Below are 23,010 nucleotides of genomic sequence, written 5' to 3'. Positions count from 1 at the left end.
TCAATACTTGAATATGTATATCCCCGCATGATCGTCATTGATTCAACCTAATGAGAGGATGAGTGTCTTTGGCTGTACCAACTAGTAGACATCTTTGGCCTTGCTCCTCGACTCGTGTAACTGTTGCATCGTGTATGCAAGATCTTCAAGGAATAAGCTCTGACATCCGACCATGACAACTATAGACTAATTCATTCCTCAGGAATGAGCGCAGGGCCGGTGGTCCTGACTCCCTACCGTGGCGGAATCCAGCGGAATCGCAGTCCATCGTGGACCTCTCTTCGTCTAACATGCTTTGAAGACTTGGAATTGGCGTTACCTGCACAGTCTAGGGATTGGCGGAACAGGGTTCAGTACTGGCTTACGCCAACCAGGAGCTTGGCAAAACACTGCGTATTCCAGATTTGACGAACTTCGGCAAAACCCGTGTGTCGCAACAACTATGTGGTGAAGTTTGTCGGTATGTCTGGTATTTCGCCAAATTGTTCGAATCTGTCCCTGCCCTTATATCCTTAGTTTTCTTGAACAAAGTGCGCACAAAAATATCGCGGTGAAGGCATTGAAACACTCATTTGTCCTCACAGAAGGCTAGCAAGTATGAACGTGGACTGTTCGCAAAGACCGGGATAAGGGTCGATAGGGATTGATAGGAAATATGAATCTAATGAGTGTTAATGTAATTAGTTATACTTATAAGTTCACGAGATCCAACCATGTCCCCCATTCAGTACAACTGCGGCCTTTGCGGTGGATATTGGCCTCAGGGCGATCCGGAAGAGGGCGTGCAATGCGACTCCTGCGAACTGTGGTTCCACATTGAAACGTGCGCTCCAAGGTTTGAGAACGCCGTGCATGCTGGCACTCAAATACCATGGTATTGTCCTCGCTGTCATCGTATAAAACGCCGTATAGTGACGAATAGCTCGCTGGTGGCGACGTTCGTGAAAACAATGCGAGAGCTCCAAGTAAATTTCATGTATAAGCCAGATGAGATCGGAAGAGCGCTGAAAGTGAGCGGTCACTGTTTCTCATCTTCATGAAACTTCATTCGTCCATCATTTAGGATATCATTCCCTCACGAGGACCTGCTATCACCGAGCAACAGATTCAACAATTCTATATACGCAGTGGCCAATAGTTCGATTATGGAGAAGAAGCCCCTGTTCCCCAAGCCCCTCCTGCTCAAGCCCCTCCTGCTCCACAAGGTGTACCAGTGGACGCTGGAGCTGCTGCAGCAGCAGCCGAAGTAGAGAGCGTCAATGAGAGTGAAGGTGATGCCGAGGGGGTAAGTTTTCATCGTCCCAATATCGAACAATATTGGAAAATAACTTGATTGCGATTCGTTGACAGGTTCTCCATGGGGACATACCCATACCTGAGGGATGGATATCGTCCACCAACAAGAACAAGCCTAGCTGCTAGGCCTAGTAGGCCCTAGCATATGGATAAACAAACAGCAGTATCGGTTTAAGAAGGGATTGGAAGATTCCAAGAGTCGATATGAGTGCTGTTCCAAAAAGTGTTATGCTTCCTTTACGGTGCAAGTACGCAACGACCGGCTGTATTTCACTAGGAGGCCAGGTGCGCATGGAGCGGAGTGCGACAGAGAACCCGATGAGGGAAGGGAGACGCAGACTCGTCAGAGGCGACGAATCCAGGCAGAAGTGGCCAACAATGGAAGAACGGATGGGCTAGTCGAAGGTATCATTGCTGACGGCGGTTTGGCCAACACGACGCTGCGGGACCAGCGGAACCTCGAGCAGGTAGCCTATCGCGCTGCCAGAGCGCAAGGACAACCGGCTGCGCTAAAGAGCCTCGATCTGGATAGAGTTGGCTATTATCAGGATTTCGTTAGTTTGGTGCAGCGAGACGTCGACAAGTGTAGGGGAAATGATCAACGACTTCTCTTACATGCCGATGCCGGTCGGCCAATGATCATATGGGCTGCAGACCGCAATCTCAACGCATTAAATGGTAGCAGTGGTCTTATTTTTGATGCTACATTTGCCGTGGCGCCCAAAGGATGGCAGCAATTGTGGATCATTCTTATCGAGAAACAGGGGTACTACATTCCGGCGGTCTTCATTGTAATGGCGCGGAAGACCCAGGAAGAGTATTCTATCATCAATAACATCACCAAGGCCGAAGATGTGTTCAATCCTTTTCGAAGTCAAGATCCTACTTTAGTTTGTGTGATGCTATCTCATCTTGTTCCTCGAAGAGGTCACGTGAAGATGATGATGATACCATTAGTAACATCACCGTGGCCGAAGATATGTTCACTCCTTTTCGAAGGCAAGAGCCTCCTTTACCCCGGCGGGGTAAAGGGTTATTCCAGATCATATCTACTCTGTACATAATTACTGATTATGAACCCGCCATGCGTCAGGCCATTCTGAGGATATGGGAAATAGATCCGGAAAGGTTGAGAGGCTGTTTGTTCCATTTGTCCAAATCGTGGATACGGGCGTATCAGAGTGAAGGATACAACCAGTTCCTAGGGAACGGAATAACGGCTCGCTCTACTTTCAATACTTTCGGTAACAAGATTCTGTCTCTACAGATGAAGGCTGAGTTGAGGCTGAACTCGATAGACGCCGGCGAAGCAGCAAGGTCGACTAGGAGTAAGGCAGAGCTGCGGTTGAGGCATTACCAATCCTACAGGGGGGGGCGATCTCACGGGATCAATATCTGCAGCTGGTCGCCGGTTTATGTGGGGTTCGGCAGCGGATGTGATGGTGCATCTTTGGTTGAGCCTCACCTGTTGAAGCTCAGCTGCCGATGTCTGAATTTCTAACTCCGATTTTTTTTCAATAGTTAGTTCAAACACTAGTGTTGCGTTGAGGCAGATGGAAGTGAAGTGCTCAACCCCGTGCGGAAAACCCCTGACACGAGCTTTGAGTCGCTGAAACTAAACGATATTCATTGAATAATATTCATTCTAATTGAGAACATTCAACCTGAATGCCTGTACATTTTTGGGTAGTAGCTGATCTCAGGAGCATCCGATACCCGATAGCAGACGCAGACTCGGGCGGATGACTCGGCGGATATTACTCGCGAAGACCCGCAAGTATAAGCAGCCGGCCGCAGTTACCAGTGCTGATTCCACGTAAAAGGATGTCATTGTCGTGACCGTTTTGCACGGATTGCGACTTAGCTGTACTGCACGTCCCGTGATGGCAAGCCACTTTAGATAAACCACTGTGGACTCGGGCTGTCATATGCAGGGTATTCATAGAGTATTCATGACGAACTAGCTATTGGCTTTGCATCGTTAAGCTCTCACACAGCTTTCACCGTGAGAACTTGAAAGTTTCAAGTTGATACCATAAATTTAATTTGCCAATCGTTACAGATCTAGGTAATCTTGAACATTATCAATCAATGATTGATCTATACGAGAAATGAACAAAATTGTGTCCATTGTACAACTCAAATCTATCGCAGTACTTATTGAGGGGCAATCGCGCGACGAAGAAGTCGCGTGGTCAAGCAGCCGATTTTCTCTATGCATCAATTTCTTTAGGAATGTCATCTATCAGTAAGACACAGTAGTCCAATGCGGTAACGTCTATGCTCCTGCTGCCTGAATTTATACTTGAGCTCTCGAATGAAGATCCTTTCAGCTATGTCAACACGGTTCCTCAGCTGAGCAGCCAGACGACCAAAAACCATAATGAATGCGCAATCAAAAGGAGCAAACTGGAAGAAAAGAGAAGTCTCGAGCTATATCACAGCCGTCACGAAGACCGATCCACATGGAATTTTATGGAGAATACAAATAGTACTCGGTCAGTGAAGAAGTGTAGACTGTCCACTGGAGAGTACAAGCAGTGATATCGATCACCATGGCGTGCGCGTCGTCGTGACGGCTCCAGGACAGGAAATGAGCACGCCCTAGTAATCGATGACGAGACTTCGACATTCTACTACAACCATTAATAACATCACCAAGGCCGAAGATGGGTTCAATCCTTTTCGAAGTCAAGATCCTCCTTTACGGTGCAAGTACGCAACGGCCCTGCTTTATCTCGTCATGGACATCGATTCTACCATTAATAACATCACCAAGGCCGAAGATGTGTTCAATCCTTTTCGGAGTCAAGATCCTCCTTTAGCTTTGTGTGATGCTATCTCATCTTGTTCCTCGAAGAGGTCACGTGAAGAAGGTGATGATGATGATGATACCATTAAGATTATTAATGGTAGTTCTTTCTAAGTATTAATTTCGATGATACCATTAATAACATCACCGTGGCCGAAGATATGTTCATTCCTTTTCGAAGGCAAGAGCCTTCTTTACCCCGGCGGGGTAAAGGGTTATTCCAGATCATATCTACTCTGTACATAATTACTGATAGCTATTATCTTAGCTTGATGTTGTGTTGGCAGCGAGTCAGGAAGTGGATAATGGTTGTATCCAAAGGAGAGCTTGGAGCCCTATATGCTCCCTAGCAGTAGCATTACTCGTCTCTAGGTATTCAGACTGATGTATACTATGCCACTATAGTGTTTGATTCTCGTTTATTCCTTCGATATGGCTAGTAAACACGGCCGCGGTAGTCCACTCATAACCCGTATCTGCCTGCTCATTGGTCCTGTACTGGCACTGGGGATAATAAGGCCCCTGCGATGGTCAGGTAGTATTATAACACATAGTATGGGGCTAGTGATTTGTACATATTTGGTGGGGGAGAATGGATGGATTCGGTAGGTATCAGCATGGCCTTGATGATGGCTGCCATGAGTACCTTGGTTTATCTGTTCTTGCGGAAGGACATGATGTTTTCCATAGTCACGGCAATACTGCTTGCTAATCAAATCGCGTTGATAGTTAGTCTACGTGATTACAATATGAATAGTGCATGGATACACAGTATGGACTCACCAGCAAGTAATATTCTACCAGTCCAGATAATATTGTAATAATATCATTACAGGCGTGGGGTATCAACATGTCGAATATAAAGCTGGGGATGAGCTGCGTTCAGCAAGCTATCCCTATGTATCGGTTATGGTATACGTTCCGCGTTCCTTGGAAGGCTCTGGGAAGATACCTTCTAGCGACATATCTCGGACAGTTGACGAGGTGTTGGAGAATAGTTCCAAATCCCTCATCAAGGAGGTTATACTCTATGCCCCTGAGAATTATTTACTCAGCGGAGCCAGGACAACTAACCCTTTTGTGAGATATTTCTACACTGTATGTGCATGTATTGAATATTTCATCAGGTCCGCTTCTGCTCATCTAAAGACGTCCCGAAGTACATGGAATGTACTAGTGAGCAAACGGATACTATAATATTTGTAAACCTGCACCCTTGGATATTGAGTAGTGGTATGGTTTTCGTGTAGGTTCAAGCTGGCGTGACTGGTCTTAAGCGAGACTGGCTCAATGGTATCGCTCGAGAGGCCCTGGTCAGGAAGTATAGCATTGCAATACCCGTAGTTCATTATGGTGGAACCGATCGGTAATGCTTGAAAACTGCCTCTTGAGTGCAGACATTCACTGTGATGGTAGGGTACAGGGAGCAGTTGATAAAGATTATCATATAGCGGCTCTGAACATAGAAAAGATGGATGAAGTAATACTCTGAATCATCCTGCATTGATCCTATTTATCACCTCAGAGTCCAGTGATGCCCCAATTAGCAGTATTCGCTACTACCAAGTTCTGGCTTAACGAAATAGATACCAATCAGAAGCTCCTAAGTGAGCATCGCTCTCTAAGCCTGAGCATGAGGACTTGGCTGTGTGGTGGACAGGTGATGTGGGCGTTTCCTATAGTACTTCCGAGCTCCTAACCGTGATCTTACACTCAGATAATCGTGTCTCGGTTGTCTGAGGTGACCATACCACAAGATTATATAGTTACGGCATCTCAACTGAGACAGCCATCCGTACCGTTCAATGAGTGGCTCGTGGATGATATTGCACAAGTCAACAGGAAGTGTCCTCATGATCTTGATTGGTTCATGTCTAAATTCCGTGATCCATTGGTATATGCCAATGCTATGGCATATGAGAGTTTTATGCTGCAGAAACCTGAGGGTTGTCTTGCACATAGGGATGGAGTATTCCGAGTGGAGTCAGACTGCAATCCAAATGATAAGGCACAGAGATTCTATTGGCAGAATAAGGGGACTATGTTGAAGGCCTTAGCAGAGGAGGATCGTTGCTTGGATGCAGCTAGCCCTCGCCAGGAGGGTGCGCGTCCAGTAAGCTACTGGTGTATGGTTGGGAATGATAACCAAGAATTTGAATTGGAGGGAAACCGCATTGTGTGGAAGAGTTACTGCCTAGCCTCTACATCTAATGGAGATCTCGAATTCCAACTGTGTAGGGACGATACTTCTGGCAACCCCATTGCCGCACAGAACTGGGTAAGTGTATGATTATCGAATGGGCTGTTTCTATCCCTCTAAAATCCATTCCCACTTAAGTGTTGTATGCATACTATTCTTAGGTTGATGCTAATAAGCGATGGGAGAATGTTGATTCTCTTGGGGCACCAGAGTTATTCTGATGATGCGACTGATGACTACTAACAACAACCGAACAACAGTTGCCGCGGCTCTCTGTTCCCCATTTGTATTCTTCCCATCATACTTTATGTTTTCCAGTGTTCTGATCATTGTGTCGAAACCTCCGACCTCTCTTAGTATGGTCTTGTAGAAGTTTACTTCCATTCAGATAACTTCAAGGGAAGTGTAAACCTTTGCAGCACATTGTTGAGGGTGTTGCGCCTTACTTAATTACAGCGATCCTCTGGGCTAGGATGTATGGTGCAATGCTGTTCAGTGTAGCTTTACTAGGAAGTCTTAGTACTCTAGTGTTAATGACCACTTGTTCTGCGTTGACCCTTATAGTCCGAGGTCAGAAGCCTCTTGATCATTCTCCATCTTAATGTCCTCCTATCAGGGGCGAAGATGACTATTGGATCAAGTTAAGGAACATGGAGTTCAGGTATCGGTCGTGTATTGGCTACAACTTGATGTAATCGTCATTATTCCTAGGTACTTGAGAAACTAACCCCACGAATGATACTTCCACTTACCTCTCTAGTGGAGATTCTCCGTGATTCCAGCGTATAATCGTATCGGCTGCTACACATGCTTCTTTTCATTGGCTATTGTTGAATTCATCATCCACATTGGCCCAACACGAAATGCTTGATGGTATAGTTGAGTTGTCCCTGTGTGTCCAAGGTTGAGGTACATCTCATTGCAGTGCCCTAACTGGTTGCTCGATCTTCATGTCGGCTTCTAACAATCCTTTCGGGGGAGGTGGAGGAGGGAGTGCTCTAGATAGCGCTATGGAGGCATTAAAGAGGGAGCTCAGCAAGGGGACCATATCAAAGACACCGTCCCCTGGACACACCTCAGACCAACCTTCCACCAGTGTCTTCGACCAACAACAACAACAGTCGCAGCAACAACAACAACAACAGCAACAACAGAATGTAGGAGTTCCGAGCACCCACTTGCATAGGACGATAGGAGGGCTCTTCAGATAGCAAGAGCTCTCCCTGCCTCGTATCAGCAGCATTATACCCAACAGCAACTCCAACAACAACGGGGGTCGCAGTTGTCTGCTGTACCCCAGTCTACTGCATCATCGGCTTACCAGAATATGCCTGGAATAGGAGCAGGAGCAGCATTGCATGCAGTTAACCCTGGACAACAACAAGGTGCTATGCATGCTGGCGTCGTTGGTGATCGCTGGTTCTCACGATATGGAATCTGTTATTACACCTTAGTGAGGTGACCTCACTTGCTTGAGTATATCTTGTGTTTCAAACTATGCATATATGGTAGGCCTGCCGGCAGCAGCAGTGGCCGCTCAAGCTGTTCGTCGAGCCAGTCTCACTCAACAACAGCGTCCTGTTACTCCACCGCCTTATGGTAAAGCAGGAGGAGTCAGATCTGTCGGGGGAAACCGTATAGCGGTATCCATCGATATGCTAGAACAAGTCGTGAAAGGTTATGTAGCATCTTCCGCTCATCCAGGAACACGTGAAGCAAAACAGGGCATGTTGGATCGAGTAAGCCCCGTATCTCCTCTTGGAGTCGTAGAAGATGATCATCATCACTCTTGCAGTTGAATCGCCTCACTTGGAGTACGCATAATAAGAATATACAACAAGAAGTCGTGGCCATAATAGGCATGTAGTATTGAGCATTGCCATTCACATATACCCTAGTATAGCTAGCTCATGCTGTGACTAGCAAATCTATATCCGCAACTCAGGCCTGCACTCCAAGCAGCTCTTCGCTCGGTCAACCTTCTCCAGGGTCCTTCAGTACCTCCTCGACAGCTAGCGGCTGCGGCGGCGGCCGCTGCAGCTGCCAATATGCGGCACATGCGGGTGAGTGGTATAGGCATGTACTCATATAACGATAGGACATTATGTAGGCTAGCTCTCCTTACTCTCCCTACCCAGGAGATCCTACATCACCACAGCCTGGGAGCAGAGCATCGTCAGTGGCCGCTAGCCAGTCTGGCAGTATCAATACCAGAGGAGGCATAACAGCAAGTAAAGAGGAAGAGGGGCATCCATCAGATTGGAATATCTTACATGCGTCTTCGCTGTTGTTTAGGTAGCATCCTCCGACGCCCAATGCCTATGAATCCTACTGAAAAGGAGCGTCATCTGGCCCGAGCTGTGTGCATGGGGGGAGATGTGAAAGTCCTTGCTGGCATCGACGTAGGCTATGAACAAGCCCTCCTGAGGCTTATGTAGGACAACAGGATGGAGCTGGCTAGATGTAGATAGGTATTATTGTTAGGTATGGTGATGAGGAACCATCAGCGTTAACAACGGCATCAAAGAGTAGTAATCCGAGAAAGAAGAGGCCAGCCATACTACCGGCTGAGCCTATGGATAAAAGGCAGAGACTGGCTCTACCTCTATCTATGATGGAAGGCCACAATGGGGAGTGTAATATAGTGTATTCTCTGGGTGCTATCCTCAAGGTATCTGAATGCTCAGATCTTGATAAAGTACCCTTAGCCGAGGATACTGTGAAAAGGAGGCTGATTAGCAGGACGGCATATCGTGGGGGTGTGTCTAAGGAAGCATGCAATGCTATAAAAGCTGTGGCATGTAATATATTATCTTGTGGATGTCTCCTTGAGTTGTTTCAGGGACATTAATTTCTAGCTTGGCTGGACTAATCTTGGAGGACAAGAAGAATCTGGATGCAGCAAAGCATCGTTGTAGCCAGAGTAGTATGATGCAGGATGATGTATCAGGATCAATAGGAGGATCAGGATCGTGCACCAAGGTCGTCACAGGTAATGGATCATGTACACCATAGACACACGACCTGCTTTGTCAATGCTTGCTACTCTCTCAGCGAAGGATCGATCAACGTCCTCGTCGTCCAGTATCCAATTGAGAGAGGTGTCAACGGTGGGGGGAGCTGCTCATAGTACAGCAGCTACACGGTCTATGGTCAATGGACAGTCTGTGATGCATGTGACAACTCCTATCATGTCCATATTCAACTATCCACACAAAATGGATGATTTTGGTGGAGCAAAGGTGCATAAAGTATCCAATCGCTTGGACTCACCATCAGTCCTCTTCATCATCAGGAATCCTCTCTCTTGGACTGCTCAGTAGATACCGATATTCTAATGGGCCAGGACGACCGGATCACAGCCGCCCATGTAACCACAGTAGTGGTGATGTCATTATATCCTAGTTCAGGTGTACTACACCTTGAATCTAATACAAGGACGGTTTTCGGGTCCATGCACTCTGCGGCAGTTACCTTTAAAAATACCTAGACAGTTCTGGCCTGTCTGGTTAGCTAGAGCTCATCATAAGCTTATCCAACTGTACATTCGTCAGTCTAGTATGACAGATATCGCTACGCAACCGCCATTACCATTATCATCATCATCGTCCACCTCGTCCTCCTTGGGTGCTTCTGGTGCTGCTGGTGGTATCGGTTGATTACTTTCTCTAGCTGTACCCTTCTTGTGTTCTGTCACGTGTAAGCCTTATCATGGGAATTGGTTTCTCTACACTGTTTGATCATCATCATCATCACCTGGTTGGAGTGATGAGTATGGCTGTAGATATCATGTGTGCAACGACGTGGTCCTTACTCCCCTGATAGGAGTAATTCTCCCCAGTGTATCAATGGACCAGACTCTTCGGGAGCTCAGTGCGGCCTATCCTGATGCTCTTGCTATAGAAAATGTACTCAGATGTGAACACGACAACATTGGATACCTATTGAGTATCGCTCGCTCGGTAATACGTGACCATCTATGTCGCCCGCTGATCCGTGTCTCGCAGGTCATCAATAATTGTAGAGATAATCAGCCTTTCACACGAGCGGTCATACAGTCTATGTGCCGGCTAACGTCTGACCTGCCTAACTCGGCTTTGGAGGATTTCTCTGTAATTAGCTCAGGACCCACCGTCCTCGTCCATCCACATATGACTTGATATGCCAGTTACAAATGTTAGAGCTATTAGATCCTTCTTCTTCCTCCTCATCATCATCAGTCTCGGCCCCATCACCAGGTCTAGAACATGGTGGTTTATCATCAACAACATCACCACCAAATGGTAGTGAACGGCAGGCTGGGTTGGGAGAGGAGATCATGCAACTACGGGTCAACCTCTCTGAGGTATCTTAATATGTTGTAGAGTGGATGTCGAATTATGTGGTAATAGGTTCATCAAGCAGAAGGAGACTTCCTTGCCGCTGCCAGAGATCTTGATCGAATAGATGTTGATGGCCGTGGTAGTGGTGGTGGTGGAGTAGGAGGAGGAGGAGGATTGGGACCACCACTGTGAGCTAGCTTTTCACTCCTGTAGGATATGGGCGACTGCTATGTAGAGTTTGTCAGAAGCCTCCGCAGTAGTCTATCGCGATGTGAACACTTCACCAAGATAGCTGAACTCTACTTGGAGGGAGGCGACGATCTATCCGCTGAAACCCACATATCGAGAGCTGTCATGCTAGTGAGCGCCTCCCACCTTTGCTTTCTTATCCCTTTCGTCCAGGTTCCAGATCTGGGTTCCGACAATGTGGCGTTACAGTTGAGGTTTAAGGTATGCCAGGCTAGGATATTCGATGCGAGACGGAAGTTCCTCGATGCTGCCTATAAGTAGGTCCTCTGTACTGGACTCCAGTTGTATGCTATGTTACAGGTTGCTTGATTGGTTATCAGGTATTTGGAGGTAGCTCTAGGTCCATTCAGCTCCTCTATCGACTCGGATGATGTATCACAGCTACTACTTGGAGCTGCTCGTTGTATCGTCTTGGCCCCTGCTGGTCCTAAGAAGAGGCGAATACTACAGATGATGACTAGCGATCCTAGGTTGGATGTCCGAAAGCGAAATACTGCTCATACGCATTATGTTCAGGTGCGAACAGGCAGTACCGTCTTGTTGTGAGTGGGATGTCCTCACAAAGGTGAAGAACTATAGGGTTATAGATCCCAAGGAGTTGAAGGAGTTCGAGAAAGGCCTGAGTGAACATCATCTAGCACTAGGTCCGGACGGTAAGCGTGGCGTTATCACTATCATCATCATCATCATCAACACCAGTCTACTCCCTCGTTGTTTCGAGAAATGATCAGCATCTTCCAGGTATGACCGTCCTCTCTCGTGCTATAACTGAGCATAACATAGTAGCCATATCCCACCAGTACAAGAACATATCTCTAGCACGACTTGGTGATATCCTAGATAGAACACCAGCTCAAGTGGAGGTGTTAGCATCCAATATGATCGCCGAGGGACGATTGAAGGTAAAAGGATGAGCAGCAGCAGCCTTAGCAAGAGGATAACTCTGTTGGTTATGAATCATCCATGTGTATAGGCCAGGATAGACCAACTATCCCAGTACATGCTGTTCGATCACTTTGATTCGGATACAATGTTGGCTGTATCAGGATGGGGGAAGAATGTAACGTGCTCATGGTGCTTCCCGTTGTGGTCTATGCTCGTCATCCATATCATTAGTTACGAGGTCTATGCACTAGTATCGATAGCACAAGCAATGCCATTGTTGATATCACTATTGCGGCAAGACGGAGTTTTTGATGACGATTCTACTCTCCTCCAGGACTTGGTATTACAGTGAGCGCTTTTTCTCATCGAGCAATTGTTAATTCTTGTTAATCTCCTCATTATTGCGAATATTGGGTTACCGTGAGACCTGTGCCCCTGTCGCGAACCCCACTACACTTCTCTATCACTACAACCTAGTCATCCACGCCTTCCTATCATAGTGTTATCAAAGGTGGCCATTGGAGGTATGGCTCAACTGACTGCAATGTGGGAACTGAATTTGGGTGTTGATACTACACTATCAGTCACCGCAGTAGTCGCTGTGAGGTCGAGGATTCTCATGATGTGGTGGAAGCTATGGCCGGGACAGCCTGTCCCGGACAGGCCGACAAGAGTACATGTTCATGGTTCCATGTGGAGTTTATGTACACTGTTCGTTTGATTACAGCTCATCTCAAAGAGACAGTAGCCGGTCAAGTGGTTGAGGTTGAGCGCATGTGTATACATCGCGTCATTTCATTCCTCCGCTGTCCGAGATGCCTAAGCGAGCCCTCAAGTTTTCGGCTTAGCATTAATAAAAGAGACCCTTGATGGGATAGTAGTGTATGCTTTCCCCGTCATCTGCATCTCATCTATTCAGAAATCCATTTGGAAGTATCTTCACAAGTCGGCTTTGCCGCCAACAACGGAGGATTAGACATCTTTGATTTCCGTTTCTTGTGCGATACAACGTTAGTGCAAACAGGAAACCGCATCCCACCCTCGAGGGTTGATCAGCAACCACCGTCTGCTCTCTCAGGTGTCGCGTCAATATTCCTCTCGAGCAATGGCCGCTGAGGAGTTTTTAGCAGTGAGACCTTGTTATCACCAACGCTCCCCGAGATTGAGTTACTTCAGGAGTCAATGAGTACAATACCTCGGCTGTTCCTTAGTACGAACAGAAGGGGTAGGTCCGTCCTCGATACGATGATGATGGTCATGTTGTTGTAATTATTATTGTTGGATTGATCCTTATTCTCGGCTAGCATACTCCGCCTGGGCCCTGGCATAATGTTAGAAGTTCATGGAGAGCCTGTAACACACTACAGTGCTAGTCTGATGTCTAGGATATACAATCAATGGGCATTGGGCCGAAATTCTTTCATGCATTGGCTCAATTGTTTCATGTATGGTCTACATCGGTGTACTCGAGTTCAGTGTCGCTCCAATCTGCGTCTGGTCCATGCACTTTCCTCAGTATCGCTGGCTGGAATCAGTGATGACTAATTATTCACAGAATCATACAACCCAAAAATCCTCCACCATTCTAGCCACTGTTGTGCAAAACGCCGCTCACAGTTTCACGAGTTCGAATCGTGTCAGTGTTCGTACAGTGGGAAGTAACTCCGAACCGGAATCTCTGAATAATCCTCAACACATCGAAGTCATCGCACTATTCGAACAAGGACCGACGATTCGCTTTATTAGTGCCTTCCAATGGCAAGCTTCTATCAATGACTAACAAAATTTGATGCCGATCCTCTTTCATCGGGTACTTGGATACACTGTAACTTGCTGTAACCTTCACCCTGGATGGCAGCCGATGGTTCGATCTTATCGATGCTGATGTCTACGTAAGTAACACGTATCATGCTCATTCGCACTCGCGTTCCCACCCACACCTTCACCTACACTGGATCTCTTGATGCAGTTATCATTCTTAGTGTCTGACACGTTGCCGTACTCAGAGCATTTCACTAGCTAGGCATACAGGCTCGTAACTCCAATTCGAAATAGTTGATCATTCATATTACGAATGCTAGTGCCATACAACGCCCGGCAGATAACTTGGGACGAGTTGACTATTGGAATTGGTCGGCCAAACACTTGACCTTGATAGATGGAAGTACTTAGACAATCAAAGAGGCAGCAGCATTGTGAATTCAATTGACATGAGGTGGAACCCTCACACAATCAAGGTCATACCTAATTCGTACGGGTACTCAATAACACAAAACCAAATAAGCTAACAATTATTGTTATGAGGAGCGATAATACTGTCTTGAGTAAGCGCATCACTACCGACACATAATAATTCAGCATATCAGCTATCACTCAGTTACTGCAGCAGCCATGATATAACATTTGACAGCCAGCATTACCCTCGAAAACTGCCTAGTTGGCACCATCTTCAGCACCACCGTCCTGATCAGAGGTCCATAAGGTGAGGTTATCGCGCAGGAGTTGCATGATAAGAGTAGAATCCTTGTAGCTATCCTCGCTGACATTGTCCAACTCAGCTATAGCATCTTCGAAGCTCTGCCTGGCCATCTTACAAGCCTCATCGGGCTGGTTGAGCACCTCATAGTAGAAGACAGAGAAGTTGAGTGCCAATCCCAAACGGATAGGATGGGTAACGAGGAGTTCTTTCTGAGCGATGGAGGTAGCTTCCTTATAAGCCTGATGGGCATCATCAGCAGCCTTGCTCTTGGTATCACCCGAACTGAATTCGGCGATATAGCGATAATAATCACCCTTCATCTTATAATAAAAGACTTGTGACTCGCCGGACTGGGAAGAAGGGATTAAGTACTTATCGAGGAGGCCGAGAATCTTATCGCAGATCTCTTGCAATTCAGCTTCAACCTTTTCCCTGTAACCCTTGGCGATCTCAGCGTTAGTGGTGTTGCCTTTACTGGACTCCTTCTGCTCAACAGAAGAGACAATTCTCCACGAAGCTCTGCGAGATCCAACGGCATTCTTGTAAGCAACCGAGAGTAGGTTACGTTCCTACGAAGCAGGAGAAACAATAACAATAATCACATGCTACAGTGAGATAAACAGCTCGAAAGGGGGAACACTCTGCATGTTCTCAGCGAGGCTCAAGGGATATGAATTGTTATAAGGTAGTTGATCCCCTACCTCAACACTCAGCTCAGTGCCGGTCTCGGCAACTGCCTTCATGTAATCTGCCATCTCGTCGTAACGCTCAGCCTGTTCGGCTAGCTTGCTGATATACACGTTCTTCTCGCGCTCCTCGGCCATGTTGGAGTAATTACCGATTAACCAAAGTCTAAAGAGTCTAATCCAATACAAAACGACCAATCCCTGCCATAGAGCATACCAATAGCTTTGTTGGGTATGTCAACACATCCGCAGTACCTGTTCAACGCCAAGCAATCTTGTTGCGATCCGAAAATGAGGAAATACGAGGCGATACAAGAATTCAAGATGAATGTCAGCAGCGCACTCTGTGACGGCGCTTGACACACTCGTTCATGGGACTAAGTTAGCAGCTTGAGGGCCATAAACAGATTCTATATTCACTCGGAGTGAATTACTCCCAACAGTTGGAAGTGTTGAAATAGATGTCCAACACCCTGTTATTATAGATCACTGATCAATAACAGCTCCGTCTGAATAGATGGAGCTTGTCTCAGGTGACAAAGCCTCAGGTGACAAAGCCTCAGGTGACAAAGCCGAACTGACTGAGATAAATAGCTTGGATTAGTTGATAGAGGTTTTTAAGAGCTTATCAAGGCACGAAAAGGTAGGTTCACTCTATACTACCTATCCTTGTCTTTCGGTGCTGCTCTCAGTTCCTCTATGGGTCCATTTATACACAATGGTCGAGGTTCCTTCCGAGCTGGAAATCAAACCAGGAGCTCTTTGTTGGTATCGATCTGGTCAGAATGATGCTCTTGGAGGAGAAGGTCAGAATGATGCTCCTGGAAGAGAATGACGGCGGTGATGTATTCAATAGTGCTGATAGGTAACCCTTGGTCGGGTAGTATTCCTTGTCTGTGAGCTCCTATGTTACGAGCACCGTAGCTCTCTAAGCTCTTCCATTCTACTACTCACCCTCCACATATGCTCCGTTCATTGATCAGTGTCTGTAAATCCTCTCTCATGATTATCATCATCATGTTTTAGAGGGTTGGTCTACGTGCAGATGGGAAGTATGTACTCGCGAGATCCTTGTACTGCATCATCTCCTCTATATTAGTTTATGCCCCGCTAGGTTCTTAGCCAACATGACAGTCTTGAGTAATGCCATAGCCCAAGACCCATTCAATTATATCATCCTAGGTACTATCCGTGCAGGGCTGTGTGACATGGTACCTACGATGGCACTTCCTGCCGTCACTTAGGCTCTTACATACTCGACCAATAAACATAGAAGAATAGCATGTGCTTCGGTAGTTGGGGGTTATGCAGGCCTCTACCTGGGTCTTGTTATCCATCATTTGCAGGCGTAGCTTATTGCCCATTCTTCACTTAGCTAGCAATTGGTTGCTGCAGGTATTTGGCGGTAATTGACAGATTACTGGGTTTGTTTTACCAATCCGTTATACCCTTCTTTTTTGCAACTTCCAAAGAGATCGATTTGAACGACTCAGAGAGGGTGTAGTCTGCTTTATCGGGTGAGTGAGGGTGTAGTCCCGAAGACAGTTAACATCCCTCTGTGAAGGTGATCGATTGGTTATGTCCCTGTCGGATGGGTAGTAATGAAGTCCATGTGAGGGAGTGTGCTGTAGATATACTAGGATTATATTAGTCCGCTACTATGATAGGCTGTGCGATGGTACAGACTCAATACCTTTACATGCACTATGTTTCATCTTATCGAACTTCTCGTCCTTTGTAGTGGCTCCTCATACTAATTCACCTGTAATCGTCTCTAGGGGGAGGGACTTACCAGGACTATTGCAGTTTTGAATCTTTTGGATTATTTGTCTTATGGGTAACAAGCAAAGCCGAGATAATGCAGGATCAAGTAATGGCAGCGGTAAAGGGGCACCTTCGTCATCCACGCCTTCCAAAACGTCTTCGGCGGCTACTAGGCAATTACGAAAGATTCTTCCTTCTAAGAAGCACAACGAATCTCTGCAAAAGCAAATGAGTGAGTATAGAGCAATGATCGTTTAGTAATGAGTGACCCCTCAGGTAAGCCCATGATGTCTGTGAATGTACATGGGTTCCTCACGTTTGATGAGAAGGGTGAAGGTACCGTACTATGGAGGATCTGTTCTAACATCATGTATGATGCCTTCAGCTACGGACGAACGAGTGATTACTATTGAATTCCCCAAGCCTGCTGCTGATCTTTCATGTGGATGGTTGGTGGACCAAGCCCAACAGCAGTTCCGGGAATTGGGTGCACCTGGTCATCTTGTTGGGCTCAAGGAGTTTGGAGATAAGGCCGATCAGGAAGCCAAGGTAGGGAGGACGTGATGATGATGCAGTGGTAGTATTACAATAGTATTGTTTAGGATACATGGTTGATGGACTTTAGACGACCACTTACTTGCTTGAGACCGAACGAGGATCTAGAGGCTATCTTTAGTGTAGAGGTAGTACTGGAGGATCAACGTCATGAGTCGGCTATTCGATGACCCTACAGTGATGTTTCATCAGGACCTAGGAGCCTCTTCCTACGTTTCGAAGGCTACTCTAACAGATTTTGAGTTCCTCAAGGTTATTGGCGATGGAGCAAGTTGTTCTGTGATTTTGGTACGGATCATTCGAGTGCTGTCTTTCATCCTTCGTCCAAGGTTCGTCGTCGGGATAACGGTAAATTATATGCCGTAAAGATGATGACTAAAGAGAGGATTCTTTCCAATAATAAGAGGATGGAGCGTGCCATGATGGAGCGTAAAGTATTGGCTAAGGCCAGGCATCCCTTTATAGTTACTATGTATTGGGTAATACCCAATACCATTCTTACTTATTATCTTTATCTTGTCTATTACTTCAGGCTTTCCAAACACGTTCTCACCTATACTTCGTCCTCGAGTTCTGTGCTGGAGGAGAGCTATTCTATCACATGATGCAGCGAGGCCATTTTGATGAGTCAACTGCCAAGTGATGCAATAATTTGATCAGTCAAAAGTATCCAGAGGTCAATTAGGTTCTACTTTTGTGAAGTCCTTCTTGGTCTGGAGTACCTGCATTCTCAGAATGTGTTATATAGAGATTTGAAACCAGAGAATGTCTTGTTGGACTTGGATGGCCATGTGCGGCTAACTGATTTCGGCCTGTCTAAGGAAAGCAAAGCAGGTAGTATTGTTGGATTCTCATACTGCGTGTTTATATATCATATATAACAGATCCAGCCTCGCAATTAACGTCTTTCGTGGGCACTGCTGGGTACCTTAGTCCCGAGATGATCAAGCGAGAAGGTGGTGGTACCCCTGTTGTCGTTATTATGCATGTTTCTGCCGCGTATCGGTTGGTGCATGGTTTCAGGTCATGGGAAGCCGTTGGATTTCTATTGCCTTGGGTGTCTACTTTACGTTATGCTAACTGGTAGCCTCCCACACTTCCAAGGCAATTGGGATGAAATGTTCGCTCGAAGAGGTGGCCGTGCTGGTTGTTTGTCGTGGCTCCCATCATGCTTCAACTCTTCAGTCACGGGCGAGAGCCTCACGTACCCACCATGGGTATCTGCTGCAGCACGAGACATGTGTGATAGGCTCTTAGAGGCCGATCCTAAGACGAGGCTTGGATCTAGGAAAGGAGCTAGAGAGATCAAGGATCATCCCTGGGTTAAGAGTATGGATTGGGTAACCATATACTACTGTCGAGTGAATCATCTCCTTCTTTCTCGAGGAAAAGCTTTTCCGGAAACAGATCAAGCCACCAATCGATCCTAGCAAAACTAAGAAGAATTTCTCTCCCGAGTTCACAACAAAGCCTGTCGAGGTGCGTTTTGGTCTCTCTGGAGTATACATCTACAACTTTCTTGTCGTACTCAGGCTGTTAAGGCACGGGCTGTCAAAGGAGCTGCTGTGGCAGCACCTAAGGTCAAGGAGGGTGCATTCCAAGGGTGGAGTTACATCGAAGGTACGCTTCATCGAGTACCACTCTTCTTCGTTCTATACGAAGACATGTTCCATTTGGATTTAGGGCCACCGAATAGCTCTGAACCTGGAATGCCTCCGACCATCAGGGAGTGAACTATTCCAATATCTGTTGTACACATGCGAGAAGTTCTCCTACTCAAGATTTTAGTATATCCAGTTTCTCTATTATTGCATAGTTGATCTGGACTTACCACTCTTCGGCTTTAATATCTAGTTGAAGTCGCGTTAATATAATCGCATATGGATTCCCCCTCGAACCCTGTCATTTACACACTAGTGTGAGGGACATGCTGCGAGACCATCCGCGTGACTCGCTCGTTTTCTCTCGAATTCCAACAACTTCATCGTGCTCGCTGTTTTTCTAGCTTAAGTAACATTTGGATTGGGGTTCAAGTTGATTTGTGGTATTGTCGAGGCACGTGAGCCTTCGTTGTCATGCGTGAGCAACACTCAAGGAAGAAATGCGCAAAATTCATAAATTAAGCTGCCGCGCGGAGTTTTTTGGCTCCTATTAGACGGAATCGACCTCACTTGGCCGTTCTTGACTGTATGCTACCGTTTTACTATCCGAGGTTATGGATCATGTACGATGTATGTTAGGATAACTATCAATGAGTTACATATCTGGCTCTTCAGTAAGGCTCATTGAATCTCACTGTCGATTAAGTTCATTTTATCATCGTTACGTGGAAATATACTCGTCATTTCTGGATCATACAGTTGCTTAGAAGGGGTGAGAGCTAACGAGGCATGCAGGTTTGAGGTTCCTGAATAACTAGTGCCCATGGTGGGTAATGACTATCGTCCCCATCCGAACCCTCCGCGGCGTGCCCCACCGCCAGCTCCTCCGTCTGTAACTGAGCAACCACTCCATCGAGGTGATCCCTATGCACGTAGGGGTATGTACAGGCAGAGTATACCTGCTGATGGCAACGAGTATGAACATGCCAGTATGTCTTCCGTAAGCATTATGTCAAGCCCTCTCATAAGCACAATGAGGGGTGGGCCATCGACTCGATGCTATGATGGTCATCATCTTCAACGCGTGCAGGCTGGAGGCATGTCTATGTTTGATGGTCATGGAGGTGGGTATCATGGATACAGCTCATCGGGCATCAATGATGTCTTCATTTAGTTCCTTACACATCGCAAGAGCAAACTACCTACTATCACGAGAGTCCACCACTCTCTAGCCAACATGTACTACAGCCGGTGTTTGTTGACTATATCGGAGCCTTTTCAGGTTACAGGAACGACCCAATTGGACCGTTCATATTCCGAATCACGTCGAACCTACCATACCGCCCCTGCGTATGATCATCTGGTAACCACCTATGGAGGGTCGAACTACTATCAACAACCACATAACTACCGCGATAGGATCCAGGCTGGTATCTATGAGGCCACAGTCCGGAAGCCCGTGGCTTACTCGCATCAGCGAGCGGCTGAGGAGAATATTCCTAAGAGAAGTAACGAGGTCTCACCCAGCCTTCAAAAGAAGTATGACTCGTCGTCTCAAGAACCTGATGGTGAAGTAGATCCACCACCGATTAAGGATGCTGGGCAAGGCGAGGACGCTTGTATTAGCTCACAGCCTGAACTAAATGCTTCGACTCGTGAGCCCAACTTCCCTCTTGGATGGTCTATAGCAAGTAGATTTATTCCATCTGGTGCTGTGAAACGGGAGTACGATATGTCGTTGAGCAGGCCAGGGTCGCCATCGTATAAGGTACGTCATGAGGCCATTAAGTTTTTCCAAGTATTGATGTCACCTGAGACACCTCACTTCCAATCAGTCGGTGAGGGATGGGCTCTCAATGGTTTCATGTATCGTCTTACTAGGGACGATGATGTCGGAGTGGTGCTTAGACAAGTGGAGGACCCTTCTAAGGATGGGGATACTGCTAGGATACTCCTTAGCGTCATCACGAGAGATTCTAGAGTGGGGAGAGGGAACACGCCGAAGATGACTGCTGCCATAGATGCATGGGATTTTGCTCTCAGACAGCTCGTCAGTGGAGCTACTGCCCAGACAGTAGGTCATCTTCCGCCTCGTATCCACTTACTCTGTGTTCTACTCAGGTACGATCGGAACGTAATGGTATATTCCGTAGTTATTTGGATCAATACTACTTTCCTGGTATACCAGTGTCCGCTTTACCGCGATGGACAAAACTCAGCCGGCCGCCCCGATCGAACAAGCTCGAATATCTAACCAACCCACAGGAAACTACAGTCCGACAACCACCCAATATGACGACGGTACACGACGGGGGGACTTTTGAAAGGCAGGGTGTTACTCACGAGGAATCGGACTATGATGAGTACAAGGTTTGGTATGATAGTTAGATTCTAATGCGATGCCTCCCGTTTGTTCATCACGGCTGCTTCATTGTGATGGTTCGGTTCTATACTTCTCGTCTAAAGTGCGAATATTGCTGTTCTACCTGCCAGTAGACTCTATGCATAGTAACGTACAAACAGTCACCGTTGAGACGGTGTGATAATCAGATCTCTCATGGATGCTATTATTGGGACGACAGTGGATCTATATTTATTATTCCCTCAATGACTTCCTATTACTCACCATATGTGTGTTATCCTGTCACTAGATTTGTTGGGTTGGCTGGGTACAGATGTTCAAGGTTTGAGCATCTGTCGGGTGTTTGAGGTGCTGGCGTTGTTGGAGTTTCTTGCATGTATATAGCTAACCTCATCGATGTTGATTCCAGTGGGTTAGCACTGCTGTCATTGGTTCGAGGTATAAAAAGTACCACTCTCAAAGCAAGTTGCCTGCATCCTCGTGATTCTGATGATAGTCGTGAACTGCAAACACGGTAAGGTAGGGCTTCCGTTGTACTGTTGTAAGAGTGTGTGGTGTTGCTGATGGAACACACATTGGGGGGATTGTCATTGCGGATGACACCGGGTTAATATGTCGAATCTGCAAACTTCGTATCAAACCCCACGCACTCTATGAGGGGAGCTAGATTTCCGAGTCATATTATCTACCTAAATTTTCACTCCGTGTCACCATGATTTCTGCTTCAACTTTGCTCGACATTCAATGCTGGGTGTAGAAAGAAGCATTCAAAGTTTATGGTTTCCCCCGTCGACTTGCGACTGTGGTCCAACTTTTGTACCACGCCTCGTTGGTTCTGTATCGAGTGCTCTTTTTGAGAGTGATGTTTGGGCATGAGAGAAGCCCCGGGTGTAATATGAGGTGCCGCATGCCCATGCAGAGGCAAATATAACATACCCGATCAATCTCATTGCGTTGTGTCCGACGTAGTCTAGCTGGTTAGGATTCGTGGCTCTCACCCACGCGACCGGGGTTCGAGTCCCCGCATCGGAATGATTCCGATTATGTTGCAAACGATGTCTTCCGCTAATCTTACTGATATGCTGCAGTCCCACGACGCCGTTCGGAATCGCCCCTATCCCCTGGACAATGTTGCTAATGTTCCCCTTTTCCTCTCTCTTTTCGGATCAGTGAGATCTGTCTCCGCCAATGATAGCGGGAAGACTGTGAATTCGTGAGAGATAACTTTGTTCAAGGGGAACGGGGAGCAAAAGGGTCGTCACCGGCATTCACCTTGCGGCTGCAGCCTAGCGAGAGGACCTGATATCTACCTTGAGCCAAGATGGCTACGGTAACATACAAGGGTCGGAATTGTGGTCGTGCCAGTTGCACAAACTTCTCGCTGCGCCACGAAATTCCTAATTCTGTGCTCGACCTTGACGTCAGTGCCGTACCTGCTCGAGCAACAGCCTATTCACAATTATGATGGAACCCCCATCTTTGGAGTAGTAATTGACATCATGGAACAACGCGAAGATAGTTTTTGCGTATCGAGGGGAGCTCTATATTGTAGTTCGGCTGATTTTTAGTGTGCATGCGTACGAATCATTTCTCCACCAGCAGTTGAAAGCGGTAAATCCACAAATTGAGAGCCGGATGACTGGATGTACACTTTGATGCATGAAATAGCACTAAGTGATGCTTTCCTAACAATATTCAGACGAACGATGAAGGCTGAGTTCGAAGCATTTTGTCCCTTATAATTGACGCACGTTCGATGCCCGCCGACTGCATTTCTCCCGACAATTAATCTCTACTGC

General features: G+C 46.7%; 7 protein-coding genes and 1 non-coding gene across 9 annotated transcripts; 7 read left to right on the top strand and 1 right to left on the bottom strand.

Annotated features, from left to right (window-relative positions):
• Nucleotides 1-4,540: 4,540 nt before the first annotated feature.
• Nucleotides 4,541-6,529, top strand: Pmar_PMAR016407 (hypothetical protein; the record flags this gene model as incomplete). The annotated part of the gene is made up of 9 exons (XM_002777614.1): nt 4,541-4,643; nt 4,718-4,897; nt 4,944-5,188; nt 5,236-5,310; nt 5,359-5,474; nt 5,525-5,588; nt 5,634-5,768; nt 5,826-6,386; nt 6,470-6,529. The coding sequence occupies 9 exons, from the start codon at nt 4,541-4,543 to the stop codon at nt 6,527-6,529; spliced, it is 1,539 nt and encodes a 512-aa protein (XP_002777660.1).
• Nucleotides 6,530-8,623: 2,094 nt separating this feature from the next.
• Nucleotides 8,624-9,967, top strand: Pmar_PMAR016406 (hypothetical protein; the record flags this gene model as incomplete). Its single annotated transcript, XM_002777613.1, has 7 exons — nt 8,624-8,742; nt 8,793-8,944; nt 8,996-9,109; nt 9,151-9,300; nt 9,324-9,418; nt 9,604-9,678; nt 9,719-9,967. 7 exons carry the CDS (start codon nt 8,624-8,626, stop codon nt 9,965-9,967), a joined length of 954 nt encoding a protein of 317 aa, XP_002777659.1.
• Nucleotides 9,968-10,156: 189 nt separating this feature from the next.
• On the top strand, nt 10,157-12,101 carry Pmar_PMAR016405 (COP9 signalosome complex subunit, putative; the record flags this gene model as incomplete). The annotated part of the gene is made up of 11 exons (XM_002777612.1): nt 10,157-10,270; nt 10,316-10,420; nt 10,606-10,653; nt 10,700-10,786; nt 10,844-10,990; nt 11,033-11,136; nt 11,200-11,349; nt 11,396-11,532; nt 11,621-11,781; nt 11,853-11,939; nt 11,996-12,101. The coding sequence occupies 11 exons, from the start codon at nt 10,157-10,159 to the stop codon at nt 12,074-12,076; spliced, it is 1,221 nt and encodes a 406-aa protein (XP_002777658.1). The 3' UTR covers nt 12,077-12,101.
• Nucleotides 12,102-14,050: 1,949 nt separating this feature from the next.
• Nucleotides 14,051-15,083, bottom strand: Pmar_PMAR016404 (protein BMH2, putative). Its single transcript, XM_002777611.1, has 2 exons — nt 14,945-15,083; nt 14,051-14,812 (listed from the first exon to the last, which is right to left on the bottom strand). The coding sequence occupies exons 1-2, from the start codon at nt 15,065-15,067 to the stop codon at nt 14,198-14,200; spliced, it is 738 nt and encodes a 245-aa protein (XP_002777657.1). The 5' UTR covers nt 15,068-15,083; the 3' UTR covers nt 14,051-14,197.
• An 80-nt stretch (nt 15,084-15,163) lies between these two features.
• On the top strand, nt 15,164-16,173 carry Pmar_PMAR016403 (hypothetical protein; the record flags this gene model as incomplete). The annotated part of the gene is made up of 4 exons (XM_002777610.1): nt 15,164-15,259; nt 15,463-15,492; nt 15,622-15,794; nt 16,044-16,173. 4 exons carry the CDS (start codon nt 15,164-15,166, stop codon nt 16,171-16,173), a joined length of 429 nt encoding a protein of 142 aa, XP_002777656.1.
• Nucleotides 16,174-16,733: 560 nt separating this feature from the next.
• On the top strand, nt 16,734-19,079 carry Pmar_PMAR016402 (serine/threonine protein kinase, putative). Of its 2 annotated transcripts, none has more exons than XM_002777609.1 (14): nt 16,734-16,925; nt 16,970-17,029; nt 17,079-17,242; nt 17,296-17,376; nt 17,441-17,536; nt 17,578-17,727; nt 17,781-17,887; nt 17,934-18,082; nt 18,133-18,207; nt 18,272-18,382; nt 18,434-18,588; nt 18,635-18,727; nt 18,781-18,868; nt 18,932-19,079. In XM_002777609.1, the coding sequence occupies exons 1-14, from the start codon at nt 16,763-16,765 to the stop codon at nt 18,979-18,981; spliced, it is 1,542 nt and encodes a 513-aa protein (XP_002777655.1). In that variant the 5' UTR covers nt 16,734-16,762; the 3' UTR covers nt 18,982-19,079. The 2 variants fall into 2 exon arrangements, with proteins under 2 accessions (XP_002777655.1, XP_002777654.1); XM_002777608.1 differs by having other exon boundaries at nt 16,763-16,925; nt 18,133-18,204.
• Nucleotides 19,080-19,913: 834 nt separating this feature from the next.
• Nucleotides 19,914-20,987, top strand: Pmar_PMAR016401 (hypothetical protein; the record flags this gene model as incomplete). The annotated part of the gene is made up of 3 exons (XM_002777607.1): nt 19,914-19,973; nt 20,132-20,927; nt 20,971-20,987. The coding sequence occupies 3 exons, from the start codon at nt 19,914-19,916 to the stop codon at nt 20,985-20,987; spliced, it is 873 nt and encodes a 290-aa protein (XP_002777653.1).
• A 1,183-nt stretch (nt 20,988-22,170) lies between these two features.
• On the top strand, nt 22,171-22,243 carry Pmar_PMAR016400. The gene has a single exon. It is a non-coding gene; the product is annotated as a tRNA-Glu (tRNA).
• Nucleotides 22,244-23,010: the final 767 nt, after the last annotated feature.

The sequence above is a fragment of the Perkinsus marinus genome, assembly GCF_000006405.1.
Source record: "Perkinsus marinus ATCC 50983 genomic scaffold scf_1104296951238, whole genome shotgun sequence".
In the NCBI taxonomy this organism is placed as follows: domain Eukaryota; phylum Perkinsozoa; order Perkinsida; family Perkinsidae; genus Perkinsus; species Perkinsus marinus.
This window is presented reverse-complemented; position numbering and strand designations above follow the sequence as displayed.

Coding starts and splice junctions, on each gene's coding strand:
- Pmar_PMAR016404 (XM_002777611.1), bottom strand. CDS start 15,067: ATGGCCGAGGAGCGCGAGAAGAACGTGTATATCAGCAAGCTAGCCGAA. Junction 14,813..14,944: donor GCACTGAGCTGAGTGTTGAG/GTAGGGGATCAA, acceptor CCTGCTTCGTAG/GAACGTAACCTACTCTCGGT.
- Pmar_PMAR016402 (XM_002777609.1), top strand. CDS start 16,763: ATGGGTAACAAGCAAAGCCGAGATAATGCAGGATCAAGTAATGGCAGC. Junction 17,377..17,440: donor AGGCTATCTTTAGTGTAGAG/GTAGTACTGGAG, acceptor ATGTTTCATCAG/GACCTAGGAGCCTCTTCCTA. Junction 18,728..18,780: donor TCACAACAAAGCCTGTCGAG/GTGCGTTTTGGT, acceptor TGTCGTACTCAG/GCTGTTAAGGCACGGGCTGT.